Below are 17,642 nucleotides of genomic sequence, written 5' to 3'. Positions count from 1 at the left end.
AAGGATCACCTAGCCGCGGTCCGCTGAACAATTCTGAGTGTTTGCCGTTCACACTCATTAACCCATGGTCGACAGCTTCTTCCTGCTGCACTGCTACGTTCACCCCAGAATCGCTATTCTCCATGGTGACTACACTTTTCGAATGCGACCTAGTAACTACGGACATTACGCAAAAAAAATTATACAATGATCTTCCAGCCTTGTGCGATATAGCAATTAATTACATATAAAAATAAAAGATCCTCACCAATCCAGAAAGAAATTGCAAACAGAACAAATGTTACTTCCTAGCGCTATCACAATACATTCCATAAAAATATCTTAATAGCAAACCCTAACAGCAAGATATCCTGGCAAAATATATCCTGGTCAAATTATCCCGGCAACAAAATATCCTGGCATGGTCGAAATTATGAGAGGCACCCACATGCCTTGCTCATACTGTGGCATCAAGCAGTCAGGCCTGCAAGATGAGTGGTCTGCCAAGTGAGTGGATTCATTCTTATTTATCGAGTAACATGAACTCTAGTACTCACACTTAAGTTACAAGTTATCCTCCTATATGATTAATACGCAACGGAAACACGCATCTGACTATCAGTAATTTACAGAACTCTGACTGTACACTACGCACTGGCAATACCACATTTTCTTTTTGTCTTTTATTTAACTGCTTTTGTCAACACGTGGCCACCGCACTGAATATGAATGGCGCACACATTATAAATTCGGGACATTATGGCAACATAAAATTCGAAGGAAAAGTCCACGAATCTTTTCCTTTTCACTATCTTATTTATTCCGATAAATTCTCTAACCTAAACACACAAATTCTACAACCTACAACAATAACACATGAGAAATTCCGCCCAGTGGGCATGGATTTACAATGGTGAATCTTTATATTATGGTCTCGTAATTATTTTTAACGCTACAGTGCACTTTCTGGATAGGATGGTGGATCTTTTATTATACCTCACACTTCGACTCTCACAATCATCATCACTAAACTTTCCTCCAGACCAAGCGGTACCGAAGGAACAAGAATACCCCCCTAATCTTTTGAAACTACCTCGCTACTCTCCCATGCAAACCACACATACCCAAATTACATGACATACACCACACTACAACATGAAATACTACACAGAGAATAGTCACAACATTATCTCTTTCAGCTTTCCCACTTCAATTAATATTTATCCCAGTTTCACACGACACTGCCCCACTTCATAATTCCACTTTCCTACTATGAACTCTATATGCACGTCTTCCTGTGCAATGCAAGCCAAGTGGCGTTGCTGGATAGACGGCCGACTCACCTTGCTTCTCTCTCAGAGTTTGAATCTAGCGTCACACGGAATCATATCACGCAAAGTAATATTAAGAACGTATTCATCACACACGCGAGTCCTCAACTGGTACCATGGACGAGTACTTCTCTTTATCTTTTGTCTCATACACAGTTTGAGACTCACACAGTACTCACCACGTGGAAGTACTCGTCTCTAATTTCAAGTCCTGCACACGCCATTTCTTAAATATTTCAACTTATGGTACACAAGCTATTTCTTATATATTTCAACTTATTGTACACACGCTAGTAATTCAGCTTAACTTAAGACACGGAAGTATTTCAACTTATTGCTACACGTGGTTTCATTGTGACTGTTGGTCACTTCCGAAGATTACTACAATCCCATTAATATTACCTGCCTGACATTTAATTCTCCCCACAAAAGTTCCTGAAATAGAGAAATTAATATTTCAAACTACTCTTAAATATTCCACATGCATACCATGTCTCCACTCTTTCGTCATTACGGAGCACAACTAAAACAGGTCTTAACAGCACAAGATCCAGCGGCAGAGTGCTGAAAAACGGCCGTTCTCCAGGTCATCTCGCACCTCTGTCGAGGTGGGGGAAGACCATGCTACCGTATTGGTCAGCTACATTTCAGGCGCTCAAAGCTCAGGTAAATTTCATCTCTCTGGTCCCACCAAAGGTGGCCAAAGGATCGTCTCAAAGATGATCATATACTCACATTCACCATCTGTGGTTAGCGGACGACCATACATTCATTCATTTCACAGATCTCACCAAACTGGATGTCGGGATTTACTTTGTGGGAGTGCACATGTGATCAATTAAATAAATAAATTGTCATTCTTTCCCACACTGGTATCCGGCTTCGCTGTATTAATTGAAATTGAGTTATTTTACAAAAAAAGTGTTGTTCTGACAAAAATAATGAAGTATGTTGTACCTATTTTCAATGTCCGGCGGTACTGTACCCTTTCAGTTTCATTAAGTTCCGGTAGTAGGCGGCTCTAAACGTAGTCTTCATAATGGCGTCTGTAACGGAGGTGCGTACCCAGCAGAGAGCTGTCGCTGAGTTTCTTTTGGCTGGAAACCAGAGTATTGCAGATATGGCGGAGCGTGTAGGACGTCTACGAACACTTGGCAGGGAGCAAAAGCTAGGTGAGTCATTGAGCGAGGCGTTTGTCATCGTCGCAACAAGACAGCACAAACCTGTCGGATCTCCTGTGTGCACAAAGATTTGACTGCTGCAATGTTGGAACGTGTGTACATTTTGTTTGAAGTGATCTATGGATCACAATCAGATTCCTCACTGCACAACTAGACGCTTTTGCTGCTAGTGCTGACACATTCGCCCACCTGTCGGTGTACTCAAAAGTGTCTGCCCACTGGGTTCTTCACCACGTAACAGTTTTCCGTCGAACATCGTCAGAGGAGCTGAAACATGGGTTGATCGATTCCAGCCGCAAACAAAACGGCATGTCTTCCGAAGAAAAACTTCAAAGCCGCACCCTCCGCCGATGTAGTCATGGCGACTGTCTTCTGGGACTCTGAAGGGCTTATTCTGTTTATGTCCTCCGGCACTGTCCGAAGATGAACATTCGAGTGTATTGTGCTACCCTCAGTATTTTGAAGAAACGGCTACAGCGTGTTACTCGCCACAAAAATGCAAGTTAGCTTATTTTTTCTGCATGGCAACGCAAGGCCTGCAACAAGTCTGCGCACTCGAGAAGAGCTCACAAAATTTCATTGCACTGTTCTTCCTCATCCACTCTACAGTCCGGATTTCACACCTTATGACGTCCGTCTGTTTGGTGCAATGAAGGATGCTCTCTGCGGGAAACAGTACATCGATGATGCGGAAGTTATTGATGCAGCAACACCTTGGCTCCACCGTCGACCAGTAGAATGTACCATGAGGGTATACAACACGCCCTTCGAGGACGTGGGGGAAGGTGGTCGTCGCGTGCAGTGGAGATCATGTTGAAAAACAGAGTTTTGTAGCCAGAACAGTGGGTTGTAATATGGTGTATTGAAATTGTGAGTAAAACCAACTGGGCCTTCAGAAAAACGTTGCATTATTTTTTGAATGCCCCCTGTAAATTATTGCCCTAACAAACAGTAGTCGATCATTCACATTGATTACATTCATGTTTTCACCGCCTTCTTGGTCTTCCACCCTTATTCTTTCTTCGTCGTTCAAGCATACACTGAAGAAGCAAAGAAACTGGTATAGGTATACGTACTAAAATACAGAGATATGTAAATACGCAGAAGACACACAACATAAGAGAACAAGTGTCTAGCGCAGTTGTTAGATCGGTTACTGCTGTTATAATGGCAAGTGATCAAGATTGAAGTAAGTTTGAACGTGGTGCCATAGTCGGTTCACGAGCGATAGGACACAGCATCTCCGAGGCAGCGATGAAGTGAGGATTTTCCCGTACGAGTATTTCGCGAGTGTACCGTCAACATCAGGAATCCGGCAAAACATCAAACCTCCGACATCGCTGCGGCCGGAAGAAGATCCTGTAAGAGCGAGACCAACGACGACTGGCGATAATCGTTCAACGTGACAGAAGTGCAACCCTTCCGCAAATTTCTGCAGATTTCAGTGCTGGGCCATCAACAAGTGTCAGCGTGCGAATCATTCACGAAACATCACCAATATGGGCTTTCGGAGCCGAAGAGCCACTCGTTACCCTTGATGACTGCTCGATACAAAGTTTTTCGCCTCGCCTGGTCCCATCAACACCGGCATTGGACAGTTGATGACTTGAAACATGTTGCCTGGTCGGACGAGTCTGGTTTCATATTCTATCGAGCGGACGGACGTATACAGATATGGAGACCACCTCATGAATCCATGGACCCTGCATGTCAGCAGGGGACTGTTCAAACTGGTTGAGGCTGTGTAATGGTGTGGAGCGTATGCAGTTTGAGTGATACGGGACCCCTGATACGTCTAGATATGACTACGACAGGTGACACGTACGTAAGCATACTATCTGATCACATGCATCCATTTATGTCCATTGTCCATTCCGACAGGCTTGGGCAATTCCAGCAGGAAAATCCGACACCCCACACGTCCAAAATTGATACAGAGTGGCTCCAGGGAAACTCTTCTGAGTTTAAACACTTTCGCTGGTCACCAAACTCCCCAGACATGAACATTATTGAGCATATCTGCCATGCCTTGCAACGTGCTGTTCAGAAGAGATCTCCACCCGCTCGTACTCTTGCCGATTTATGGACAGCGCTGTAGGATTCAAAATGGTTCAAATGTCTCTGAGCACTATGGGACTTAACTTCTGAAGTCATCAGTCCCCTAGAACTAAGAACTACTTAAACCTAACTAACCTAAGTACATCATACACATCGATGCCCGAGGCAGGATTCGAACCGGCGACCGTAGCGGTTGGGCGGGTCCAGACTGTTGCGCCTAGATCCGCTCGGCCACTCCGGCCGGCTGCGGGATTCACTATGTCAGTTCCCTCCAGCACTGCTTCAGACATTAGTCGAGTCCATGCCACGTCGTGATGCGGCGCTTCTGCATGGTCGCGAGGTTCCTACACGATACTAGGCAGGTGTACCAGTTTCTTTCGCTCTTCAGTGTATATTACCAGCTTTTCCCGGTAACTTACAACTATTTTGTTCTGAGATTGTTACTGTACTTTTATGTGAAGTTCAGCGCAGTCACAGCGCTACTGTGCTGCGGACTTCAGACCGCAGGCTGAGCCGTGTTGCCCGCAGGCCCCTCGTCGCCGCTGACGCTGGCGCCGCCGCCGCTGTCCGGCCAGCGACGCGGCACGCCCTGGGCGGGCTCCCCAGCGTCGCTGTCGCCGCCGCACTACCAGCTGCCCGCCATCACCACCAGCCCTGCTGACCCTCCCTCCGCTCTCGCCGTCACCTCGCCCACGGCCGCCGGTGAGTCATCATATACACAGCGTATTTTGGAAGCGGATATATCGTCAGTAGGGGGTCATTTTTGTCCAAGTATCGACAACTGGGAAGTAAGGCTGACAGTGAGACACTACTAAGGCCATATCGCTACATATTCATTTCAAATTCTGAAGGTGCCAGGGGTAAAATACAGGGAGCGAAAGGCTATTTACAATTTGTACAGAAACCAGATGGCAGTTATAAGAGTCAAGGGGCATGAAAGGGAAGCTGTGGTTGGGAAGGGAGTGAGACAGGGTTGTAGCCTCTCCCCGATGTTATTCAATCTGTATATTGAGCAAGCAGTAAAGGAAACAAAAGAAAAATTCGGAGTTGGAATTAAAATCCATGAAGAAGAAATAAAAACTTTGAGAATGAGATTTTCACCCTGCAGCGGAGTGTGCGCTGATATGAAACTTCCTGGCAGATTAAAACTGTGTGCCGGGCCGAGACTCGAACTCGGGACCTTTCCCTTTCACAGGCAAGTGCTCTCCCAACTGAGCTACCCAAGCACGACTCACGCCCCGTCCTCACAGCTTTACTTCTGCCAGTACCTCGTCTCCTACCTTCCAAACTTTACAGAAGCTCTCCTGCGAACCTTGCAGAACTAGCACAGTTTTAATCTGCCAGGAAGTTTCATATCAGCGCACACTCCGCTGCAGAGTGATAATCTCATTCTGGAAACATCTCCCAGGCTGTGGCTAAGCCATGTCTCCGCAATATCCTTTATTTCAGGAGTGCTAGTCCTGCAAGGTTCGAAGGAGAGCTTTTGTAAAGTTTGGAAGGTAGGCGAAGGTCCCGAGTTCGAGTGTCGGCCCGGCACACAGTTTTAATCTGTCAGGAAGTTTCAAAAACTTTGAGGTTTCGTCGATGACGTTGTAATTCTGTCAGACAGCAAAGGATTTGGAAGAGCAGCTGAACGGAATGGACATGGCGGAAAGGAGGATATAAGATGAACACCAACAAAAGCAAAACGAGAATAATGGAATGTAGTCGAATTAAATCAGGTGATGCTGCGGGAATTAGATTCGGAAATGAGAAGCTTAAAGTAGTAAATAAATTTTGCTGTTTGGGGAGCAAAATAACTGATGATGGTCGAAGTAGAGAGGATATAAAATGTAGACTGGCAATGGCAAGGAAAGCGTTTCTGAAGAAGAGAAATTTGTTAACATCGAGTACAGATTTAAGTGTCAGGAAGTCTTTTCTGAAAGTAATTGTATGGAGTGTAGCCCTGTATGGAAGCGAAACGGGGACGATTAATAGTTTAGACAGGAAGAGAATAGAAGCTTTCGAAATGTGGTACTACAGAAGAATGCTGAAGATTAGGTGGGTAGATCACATAACTAATGAGGAGGTATTAAATAGAATTGGGGAGAAGGGGAGTTTGTGGCACAACTTGACTAGAAGAAGGGATCGGTTGGTAGGGCTTATTCTGAGGCATCAAGGGATCACCAGTTTAGTACTGGAGGGCAGCGTGGAGGGTAAAAATCGTAGAGGGAGAATAAGAGAGGAATACACTAAACAGATTGAGAAGGATGTAGGGTACAGTAGGTACTGGGAGATGAAGAACCTAGCATGGAGAGCTGCATGAAACCAGTCTCTGGACTGAAGACCACAACAACAACATCACTATATATACTACATACTGAACTTTCTAACGGTCTCGCCATCGTCTCACCTAGTGCCACTTGCGAGTCATCACACAGTACCTCCATAATCTCAGCACGTATTGAAAGCAGACATTACTTCAGTAGTGAGATACTACGACAAGTGGAAGGTACTGCTGCTGTGAGTCATTGCCATAGCTGTATCTCAACTGTGCACTGCTCCTTGACCCTCCCACTGTGCTTTCAGTCTCATCGCCCACTGCTGCCAGCGAGTGTGTTCCTACATATATGCGTGTGCAGCATATCTTGGGTGCAGATATCAATTGAGTTGTGGGACAGATGCACTATCTAAAATTGTAAGGAAAGTACTGGTGTCAGTGGGTCATCACTATGACGTGTCGCTACTGCACACCAACGGCTTTGTTACCTGCATGCTGTGGACGCACTATCTACAGGTGTCAGGTACTACTGGCTCTGACTCATCACAATGGCCGTTTCGCTAATTCGCTACTGAACATTATGTCTCGACATACAAGGCATGTGGCAATTTTTTTTTTTTAAGGTAGGCACTGAGACAACAGCCGACAAATTTACATGAAGTTATAAGAAATACCGTCAGCTCTGTGTTTGTTTTCCATTTCGTGACTGTGACCGGTTTGGGTGGTCCCCTCCACCACCTTCAGGCTCTCTACAGCATATGGTGGTCAAGTAATGAACAGGAATTATCACTATAAAATGATCAGAAACCATCAGCGTCCACAGAACTTGTGTGGTGAATCTGATGCAGCCCTTCAACTGAACTGTTGGGATTGTGTTGATGAACTGCATCAGATTCACTGTGGACCCAAGTGGTTTCTGGTCATTTTATGATGATGATTCTTGTTCATTGTGTGACCAGTATCTGCCAAAGATAGGCTTGATTATTGTGAAATGGACCACCAAAACCGGTAGTAATTAAATAATAAAAGACAAGCACACGGCTGAGGGTGTTACTTATAGCTTCACCTACACAGCATGTCGTGGAACTACTTCGATAGTTAGGTATAGCCTACACACTACCTACAGCGGATAGCTACAGCCGTCAGTGAATCGTCATCGCCACTGTACACAGTTTATCCATCCTCAGCATGTCTTGAATGTGGGAAGTAAATGGCGCACTCCCCAAGCTGGTGATTATACAGTATTTTCATACAGAAACCGATAGTAACGTTACTAACGTATAAGTACTCCTCCTGAATGGTGTCCTACACTGCATGACTTCATAACCAGTATACTCAGTAGTACCTCTGCAGGTCGATCTTATTATTGGTGGAGATCCAAATGCATGCACAAGTGATACATCAATAAAACTCGCCATACGGAAATTTTGGTGAAATACCACAAACAGTAATGAATATGTTTTAAGGAGCCACGCCACATACAGTGGCTCCAAGACAGCAAAACGTATACAGAAAAATATATATTCATAAACATACATGGTCTCTTAGTGCTAATAGGTAACTGACTGAATTATAGTTTATAAGCATCTAGGCTCATTTGTACTGTTTGTGATAGTCTACTGAGGAAGCGATATCTGCTCTGGTCCTTGTAGTTTAAACGATAGGTCTCTCCTCCAGACTGAAGAAGCTAAACACGAGCCAGAAATGACATTTGTACTCTGTAGACAATTGTATTGTGCATGGGACAGCGTTCTATGCATTTTACCACGTATGAAGGTTTCTTCTTGTTCTGTTCACTCATGGAGTGTTAGAGGAGTGGTTTTCCAAAATGCCTTTATGCACTCTGTAATAAGTCTTCGTCGTTACTATGGAAAATACTGTTTAATTTATTGTTTTATTTTGTATTATATTTAAATTCCTCACTTACCAATTTCTCTCGAATATAAGTAGGATTTTTCGCCGTGATTCTCATCATCTGACTTCCACCTAACTGAAGCCCTCCCGTGGATGAAACAAACCAATCACCACTAATGCTGCCCTTCTTCGATTGCGCTCTATAGCTCATGTTAGTCCTATTTGGCAATCGTCTCAAACTTGAGAAATATTCTGAGGTGAGTAGAACGAGTGTTTTGTAAGGAATCTCTCTTGCATACTGTCTTCCTTTTCCCAGGAAGGAGACAAGTTGCGATCCAAAATCATCTATACAAAACACTTGAAGATTAAATGAACACTTTATTTCTAAACAGAAAAATAACTTATCTTCTTGTGCCTCTTAAATGCAATTTCATTACTTGCTATTGCTACTCGCACAACGCAGACTAAGTAACGTCTTCCTTAAAACTTTGTATTTGTGAGGATCCACAGCCTCCAGATGCTTAATAAGCGTAAACATGGTCCGTAGTACGTTACAATGCGATGTTTATTTAATCGTGTGATTAGCTATCAAGCACATTTGTAACAACTGTATTTCACGCCATTTTCAAATCACTCTTAATTACGAGCAACAAGTTCAGATTACATTCTTAAGAGGTGTCAGCGTAGTGTGGATCCTTTCGTAAAATGACGGGATATGGCTACTTATTAGTTGTAGTTAAAAGACCTGCCAGGATAGCCGAGAGCGTTAACGCGCTGCTTCCGGGACTCGGGTAGGCGCGCCGGCCCCAGATCGAATCCGCCCGGCGGGTTAACGACGACGGCCGGTGTGCCGGCAAGCCTTGATGTGGTTTTTAGGCGGTTTTCCACATCCTACTAGGTGAATACAGGGCTGGTCCCCACGTCCCGCCTCAGTTACATGACTCGCAGATATTTGTAACACATTCACACTATTTCACGATTTACACTAGGTGTAGACAGCTGGGGTACACTAATTTCCTCCCGGGAGCATGGAGTGGCGGCAGGAAGGGCATCCAGCAACCCCTACAAATTAACCGTGCCAATTCCGTCCTTAACCTTGCCGACCCTGCGCACAATGCGGGATAAAGGCGGTAGCAAAAGAAAGAAAGAAAAGAATTACTTGTAGTTAAGAGGTATTTGAAACTGACATGAAATACAGATGTTACAAATGTGATTGACAATGGTGATTAGTCGAAATTAAGTAATCGTACGATTAAATGAACATGACACTGCAGCCTACTATGGACCATGATTAACTTTCCTCCTATTTCTTAGTACTGATGCTGTCGAAGTCTGCGACCGAACTGGTCTGACCAGCGATGGGCGGCTGGTTAAATCAGCGTTGAAAAAAATGCCGCACCGTTGTTGCTTAGGGAGCCATCATCTTAAGACAACTGAGCGGCGGGGAGGGGGGAGAGGGGCAGGAAGCTGGGTGGGGGGCTTGAGGAGCCGGTAGTCGCAACTGGGACCCACGCCGAGCCGCCACTCGCGCTCCGACATCCGCCCAGCTCTCCGAGGGGAACGCCGATCGGAAAACCCCGGATAGGGCGTCCACCCTCTTCCAGAGCCGGTCCGACGAAAAACAGAGTGGGTGACGATCCCAGTAAGATGCGAATCTGGGGACAGAAAATCTGTGGATGTATCTCGCAGTCGACGAGCACAATCTAGTTCTGATGGCGGCGCAGAAACTCAGCAGAACTTTGATTCCAGTACACGTAAGCGAAAAGTTTTCGAACAATCGGTTCTCTTTCCTAGCACCTGGTACGATCAAAAACTCTGAAAAGAACAGACTCATTAGGCGCATAGCGATACTTGCGGAGCGTGGGAGGCGCCGTGCGCTGCGATGGTTGCAGCAACTGGAGCAGCGTGCGGTGGCGCAGGCCGTCTAGAAGCGCCGCCGGCGACGGATCGTCGCAGAGCTAGGAGCGGTATGTTGCCAAGAAGAGCAGCAGAGCTTTCTCCCGTGTTTGGGAGGCACGTAGTTTGTTCATGTGTTGCTTCAACATAAGCACACATCGTTCACCGTCCCCGTTCGACTGAGGATGATACGGAGCACTGCTACTATTGGCTGCACAAAACTATTCAAACTCCCGTGCCGCAAACTGTGGTCCGTTGTGTGTAACCAACACTTTAGGCAAACCTTCCAAGCAAAAAAATAGATTACAAACCCTGAATAGTACTACGCGACGTAGTGGAGTTCATGGGCATTGCAAACGAATATTTACTAAAAGAGTCCACAACAATAAGCCAAGGAATGTTCCAAAAGAGACCAATAGATTGTCAGCACAACCGTGACACTGTGGAGCCATCTGTCCAATGTGTGAGTCATCAGTTTTCTTACTAGTTTGATGCGGCCCGCCCAGAATTCCTCTGCTGCGCAAATCTCTTCACCTCAGGGTAACATTTGCAACCTGTGTCCTCAATTATTTGCTGGATTTGCTCCAGTCTCTGTCTTCCTCTGCAGTTTTTTCCCTCTACAGCCCCCTCTAGTACCATGAAGGTCATTCCCTGATTTCTTAACAGATGCACTATCATCCTGTTCCTTCTCCTTGTCAGTGTTTTCTACATATTCCTTTTCCTTTCCGATTCTCGCAGAATCTTCTCATTCTTTACCTTTTCACTCCACTCAATTTTCAGCATTCATCTGTAGCACCACATCTCAAATGCTTAGATTCTCTTCTGTTCCGGTTTTGCCACAGTCCATGTTTCACTACCACACAGTGCTGTGCTCCAATTCGTACTGATACTTTTATAATATCTAAACCCAGCGTCGCAGCTTCTGAGCCGAGCGTGGCGGAACAGGTTTGGACAGATGAAACAAAGACTGAAGTGGCTTATGATCCATCACTAGGTAAAACGAAAGCGAGAGTAATCGGCCTGTCCTGTGAACCATATCTGTGCGAGAGCACAGCTCCGATTCCGTACGAAGAAGCGCCCACTGCCAAAACCACAGCCTTAGCGAGATCGAAACGACAAGGCATCTGTCATTCAACAAGGGATTTTTAAGCTTCTGTAACGCATCCTGACACTATTTCGTCCAAACAAAATTCACATTCCTTCGGCGCAAACGATGCAACGGAGCCGCGATCTTGGCTGCGTTGGGTGTAAACCGGATATAATATTTCAACTTCCTGAGAACTGACTGAAATTCTGTCACGTTCCAGCAGAGCAGAGAGATCCCTGGTAGCCAGCTAATGTGATTGAAGGGGATGTGCAGCTTGACTATTAATATCATGGCCTGAGAATGGGTTTCACTCTGAAAAAGCCACATTTGTCTCGGCGTACTTCAAACCTACAGCTGAAAGTACTTCAAAAAGCGTACGATTGTTATCGATATGTTATTGTGGTGTACGTCCTGACACCACAGTATCGTCCAACGAATTTGAACAGAATGGAGGGACTCATGACCATGAAGTATAGTACCTTTACCCTACAAACCTACCAACAAACAAACCAACTGAATGGAACATTTTGCATTAAGCTGTTCTACACAGCGTTGGAACATGGCAGACGAGCAGCACTGCTAAAGAGTACCCGCAAGAATTTCACCAGCCCTAAGTATGTGTTCACCACAAACGCTTTCTGTGGCTCCTCGTCTGGGGGAATTTGCAAATGTGCATAGCGTAAGTCAGTTTCATTTTAAATAGTGGCCTGCACCAAGCCTGTCCATTAATTCCTCAGGGCGAGCCAACGGATATGTATCAATTATTGTTTGGCGATTCACAGTGGATTTAAAGTCAACTTAAAGAAGAAGTCTTCCAGAAGGATTTGGCAAGATTACTAAGGAAGAATCCCATTGACTAGCCTCGACAGGAGCAGTAACACCACTGTCTTGCCACAATTTAAGTTCACTTGCAACTCCGCGTCAAACCATGAAGTTCAGTGACACACTGACGGTATGTCTGTTCCAGTTTTCCCCACAGTCAAAAGAACTTGTAACTGCAGCAACCTCTACCTACTCCTCGTAATACTAAGAGAGGCCGGAAACAAAATCTTTAAAAACTAGCAGCTCCGGCCTACTAGTTGGAAATAGCTCCTAAGCAAGTTGGTAAACATCTGTGCCGGCCTTTGACAAGAGGTAAGAAAGTTTCTCAGTGCCTTGCACTTGATTGTAGCACAATGTGCATCGAACTGATCTCAGTACTCGTTTCATGCCTCTTGTTGTTAATAGAAAGCTCAGAACGGTGGAATACATAGAGGCGGTGCCGTGGATGTGGCTGGCTGTTGTGGCGAAGTCGATGCAGCAGTGTCTTATGCATTAATGAGCTGCAGAACTGCCGTCACCTACTGCAACATTTGTTGGCTCTGAAAGTGAATGAACTGCATTAGATCAAAGCTAGCAGCAACCGGCAGGCGTAGGCGCAGGTGGTATGGAGGCGGCTTAGAGGCCAGTTTAATGAGAGGAGCTCCACAACAAATTGTAAGTAGAAGTAAGGCAAAAGAAAGAACACGATTAGGAGCATGTGCCTCTGAAAGAAGAGAGAGAAATGTTACTGACGCGTTGTGAAGTAGCGACCCACAGTGTAGGTTGCATAGGTTCTGGAATCCTCGTCTCCACATGTGTTGGCTACTGTGGGAGTCAGTAACGTGATAAACAAGGAAGTCGAGAAGTTAGGATGGCCGATGGCAGGAATCCAGAATCATCTATACAGAACATTTGAAGGTTAAATGAACACTTTATTTCGAAACAGAAAAGAAGATCACCTTCTTGTGCCCCCTACGTGCAATTTCATAGCTCGCTATTAATACTCGCAGAACGCAAGCTAGGTAACGTCTTCTTATTACTCAGTACTGAGGCTCTCAAAATCTGCGACCAACCTGGACCGACCAGCGGTTGCCGGCTGGTTAAATCAGCGCTGACAGAGCGCGCTGAATTCTGTCTTCCTGGGCGTGGGGCGCTGCCAGCTTTTTCCATTGGCGCGGGTCAGCGCCTTCTTGGTGCCGTTTCGGAGGTGCCATCTATGTTTAACGACTTCACACACTCCATTTTTAATCCCTCAGGTATTTGTATGAGTTGATTTCAATTGTAGCTCTTGATGTTGAGTATACTATTTTTTTTTCCCTCTTGTAAAGTGTGAAAGTCCATATTTATGGACGTTTAAAACAAGTCACCACTTGATAATGTACTAAGATTTATAAATGTATACACTTTCTTTCAGCCAGTTCTTCATTGTAGATCATTGCATCATCTGGAAATCGAGGTTATTTCATCAGTTTGGTAATTAATACACGACGTGAATGGCGAAGTTCCCAACACGGTTACCTAGTGCACAGCTGAAGCTACTTCGACTTCTATCGATGATTCTCCATTCACCCTACCAACAAATCCTCAATCCGGTAAAAAATATTGTTTTGTATCTCTCATGGTCGCACTTCTATTGGAAATGGAAATGAGCGTTTGGCGTCATTGGCCGGGAGGCCCCTCGCGGGGCAGGTCCGGCCGCCATATCGCAGGTCTTATTACATTCGGCGCCACATTGGGCGACCTGCACGCCGGATGGGGATGAAATGATGATGAACACAACACAACACCCAGTCCCTGAGCGGAGAAAATCTCCGACCCAGCCGGGAATCGAACCCGGGCCCAGAGGACGGCAATCCGTCACGCTGACCACTCAGCTACTGGGGCGGACGCACTTCTATTAATAACCATTGATATGTTTCTGATTGAAATGCTTTTAGGTAGTCAAGAAATACTGCATGTACATAACTGCCTTGACGCAGTGCTTTCAGGACGTTAAGTGAGTGATTTAAATTTAGGATGACAATTGTTTGCGGAATCCATGCCATTTGGCATGAACTTCATTTTGATCGAGAAATCTCTTTGAACTCAGAATACGTTCAAAGATTCTAGAACATATTCTACGTACAGTCGGCAGTCGGCAGTGAATCGTCCGCGTGAGCTCATCATTGATGTACATCACTTCTCGAAGTAACCACGATTTCTTCTTTGATTTTTGAAAATTCTTTAGCAATATAATAGGTCGGAAACTCTTTACGGCAGTACAGTTGTACTCTGCATCTTGATGATTAAAACAGCCTGACACAATGTGCAGACTTCATAATGGATCTAATTCAAAGTTCTGATATTCAGTTAATTTATAGCTACTACGCAGAACTTTTTTGAATGATTTGATCATACCAGTCATTTATCTATAATACTGGCCAACAATCATTTTGCGCCCTTTGTATTTTTGGCACAAGAATGAAAATGTATCCTTAAAAATGTAGTTCCGCGAAATGTTTTCGAGACATTTTAAAATTTTAGACAATTTTGTTATTTATATCTTTGTATATTCAACATATAAATGATAATAAATTTGCATCATTACTCTTCATTCCTTTAGAAGGTAATAAATGAGCATGGCCCTGCTGCTAGATGACACCAGATATAAAGATCATTAATGAATGATCAGCTGCGATGTAAAAGTTGTTGCTCCTCTTATAGATACATAGTTTTGTAAGACTGTTGATAAACAGAGTGAAGCTGTCAATCATGTGGAGTTTTTTCCCAAGATCAATGAAGCCAAGTTGTAAGATGGAGTGTTTATTGACCCACAAGTCAGAAAATTGTTGGTTGATGAAACCTTTGTAGCTAAACGAATATCAGGTTACGTCCTAGTACTTCTTTTAGAAGCACTGTTCACGGATTTTTAGGCAAGATTGTCACCGAACTGTGGGTCAACTAAAAAAAATGAGGTTTAGGGCTTCAATAAAAACCATTTATTACTTTCGCATCTTGATTTTTTTCCCGTATAAATTCGGCACTGTTAACAATCACTAAGGAGAAAAATTACACCAAGATATTCTTACCATGGAACATCGCTATCAAGGACTCTGCAATAGTTCAATAACGATTGATCACTGCAGAGTCTCATTTAGAGACAGTGAGATATCTTAAAAAGAAGAGCATCCGTGTCACGACTTAACTCATCTAACTTGAAGCTATCTTCAAAAAAAAAAAAAAAAAATTGGTACTTATATGACTTTTTGTCTGGATAATTTACGTGTTATGTTATGGTATTCGTAACCCGCCAGGGTAGCTGAGCGCGCTAACGCACCGCTTTCTGGACTCGAGTAGGCGCGCCGGCCCCATATCGAATCCGCCCGGCGGATGAACGACGAGGGCCGGTGTGCCGGACAGCCTCGACGTGGTTTTTAGGCGGTTCTCCACATCCCACTAGGTGAATACCGGGCTGGTCCCCACGTTCCGCCTCAGTTACACGCGTCGCAGACATTTGAAACACGTTCACACTATTTCACGATATACTACATGCAGACAGCTGGGGTACACTGATTCCATCGCTGGGGGTACAGGGTGGCGGCAGGAAGGGCATCCGGCCACCCCTAAACTTAACCTTGCCAAATCCGTTCTAACCACGCCGACCCTGCGATCGCTGCAGGACTATGGCGTAAGCGGAAGAAAGAAAGAAAGAAAGACAGTTATGGTATTTGTACTTTAGGTTTATTGATGTTGACAGTCTGCTACAAATAAAATATTGTTATATTATATCTCGGAAATATGGTGGAGTAGAGAAATCTACTTACAACAGAGAATCTTAGATTTAGGTAAACCAACCACATAGAAACCAGATGCAGAAAAGAAGGTTCCAATTGGTGGCCAGTGTAACTGCACATTGCATTAGTGATGATAGTTTCGTGATATTTGCAACTGGAAGTGTAGTTACTGCTCACAGACGAACTCGCTACCCAGGTATGCAGCCAGTAACTGGCCTCTAAGCAGATTCCTTTGGTGGACTTGTTGACCCCGGCACTGTTGCGCAGGTGCCCGACGCCGCCGCCTGGGGAGCACCGTGGGCCCCCCGCCTCCGCCCGGCCCGACGCCACGGCAGCGCTCGCTGTCGCTGGAGAGCCAAGGTGCTGACTCTCTGCTGCGGCCGGGGGCAGCAGTGGCGGTGGGGGCGGCGGGGGCAGGCGCCGCCGCGACGCCGGACACGGGCCGGCGCAGCGTGTCGCTCAAGTCCAGCCCGCTCATGTCGCCGCGGCCCGCCACGCTGCTGCCGCTGCCCGCGCACCACCATCACCATCACCACCACGACCAGCAGCAGCAACAACAGCAGGTTGGTGGCGCTCCATCACATCCCACTTCTCAAATACCAGGCACAGTCATAAAGGTTTTAAAGCCTCAACCAAGATTTGGTGATAATGCTAGTCCTTCTCTACAAATCACCCTTCAGTGACACATTTTCCCCAACAATGGATAACTTGGCGCAGACCTTGGTTGGAGAAATCACCATCTGGGCAGTTCAGGAAATATTCCACCTCCATGGTTTTAGAAGTCTCTATCTGGGTTGTTTAGGGAACGTTCCATCCCGTTGGGTGTAGGAGTCTCCATCTGGGCCATTCAGGAAGTGTTCGACCACCTTAGTTGTAAAAGCCTCCACCAGGGCCGTTCAGGAAACGTTCCACTTCTTTGGTTGTATGAGTGTCCATCAGGAATGTTCACGACACATTCCACCTCGAAAATCATCTTGTCGACATTCTGGAAATACCTGCTATGCAATGGCTTCCCGATCCGAGTAAGAAGAAAGAAGTCAGTAGGTGACGGGCAGATTCAGTATTTGATAGACAAAAGAAACGGCATGTGACTATGTCCTACACGGTTGAGCTGTGACTATGTTGTGCAGCAAAGTCACACCACAGTACAGCTTGCCATGTCACTTCGTCTTGACAGCGTTTTACAGCTTTGTCAGTTAATTTCGGTGGTACACTACTGTGAGAATTGCCACTTAAGAGGAAAATTTCTTAGCACCAGACCATGGTAGTCCAAAAAAACCCTCAAATCACCTTGCCTGACGATCACTTTCTCAGAGTGATGAATCTAATTGTTTGGTTGTTGGTTGGTTGGTTGTCTTTGGGGAGGGGAACAAACAGCGCGGTTATCGATCCCATTGAATTAGGGAAGGACAGAGAAGGAAT

General features: G+C 45.3%; 1 protein-coding gene across 1 annotated transcript in view; it reads left to right on the top strand.

Moving 5' to 3' along the window:
* LOC124775865 overlaps window positions 1–17,642 on the top strand; it is a 748,131-nt gene that overhangs the window by 397,780 nt on the left and 332,709 nt on the right. The window contains exons 7-9 of the mRNA XM_047250699.1: window positions 5,078–5,251; window positions 16,488–16,580; window positions 16,647–16,710. Coding sequence (XP_047106655.1) covers window positions 5,078–5,251; window positions 16,488–16,580; window positions 16,647–16,710 — 331 coding nt within the window. The remainder of the gene's footprint in view (window positions 1–5,077; window positions 5,252–16,487; window positions 16,581–16,646; window positions 16,711–17,642) is intronic.

Source organism: Schistocerca piceifrons, chromosome 2 (assembly GCF_021461385.2).
Source record: "Schistocerca piceifrons isolate TAMUIC-IGC-003096 chromosome 2, iqSchPice1.1, whole genome shotgun sequence".
NCBI classification, from domain to species: domain Eukaryota; kingdom Metazoa; phylum Arthropoda; class Insecta; order Orthoptera; family Acrididae; genus Schistocerca; species Schistocerca piceifrons.
This window is presented reverse-complemented; position numbering and strand designations above follow the sequence as displayed.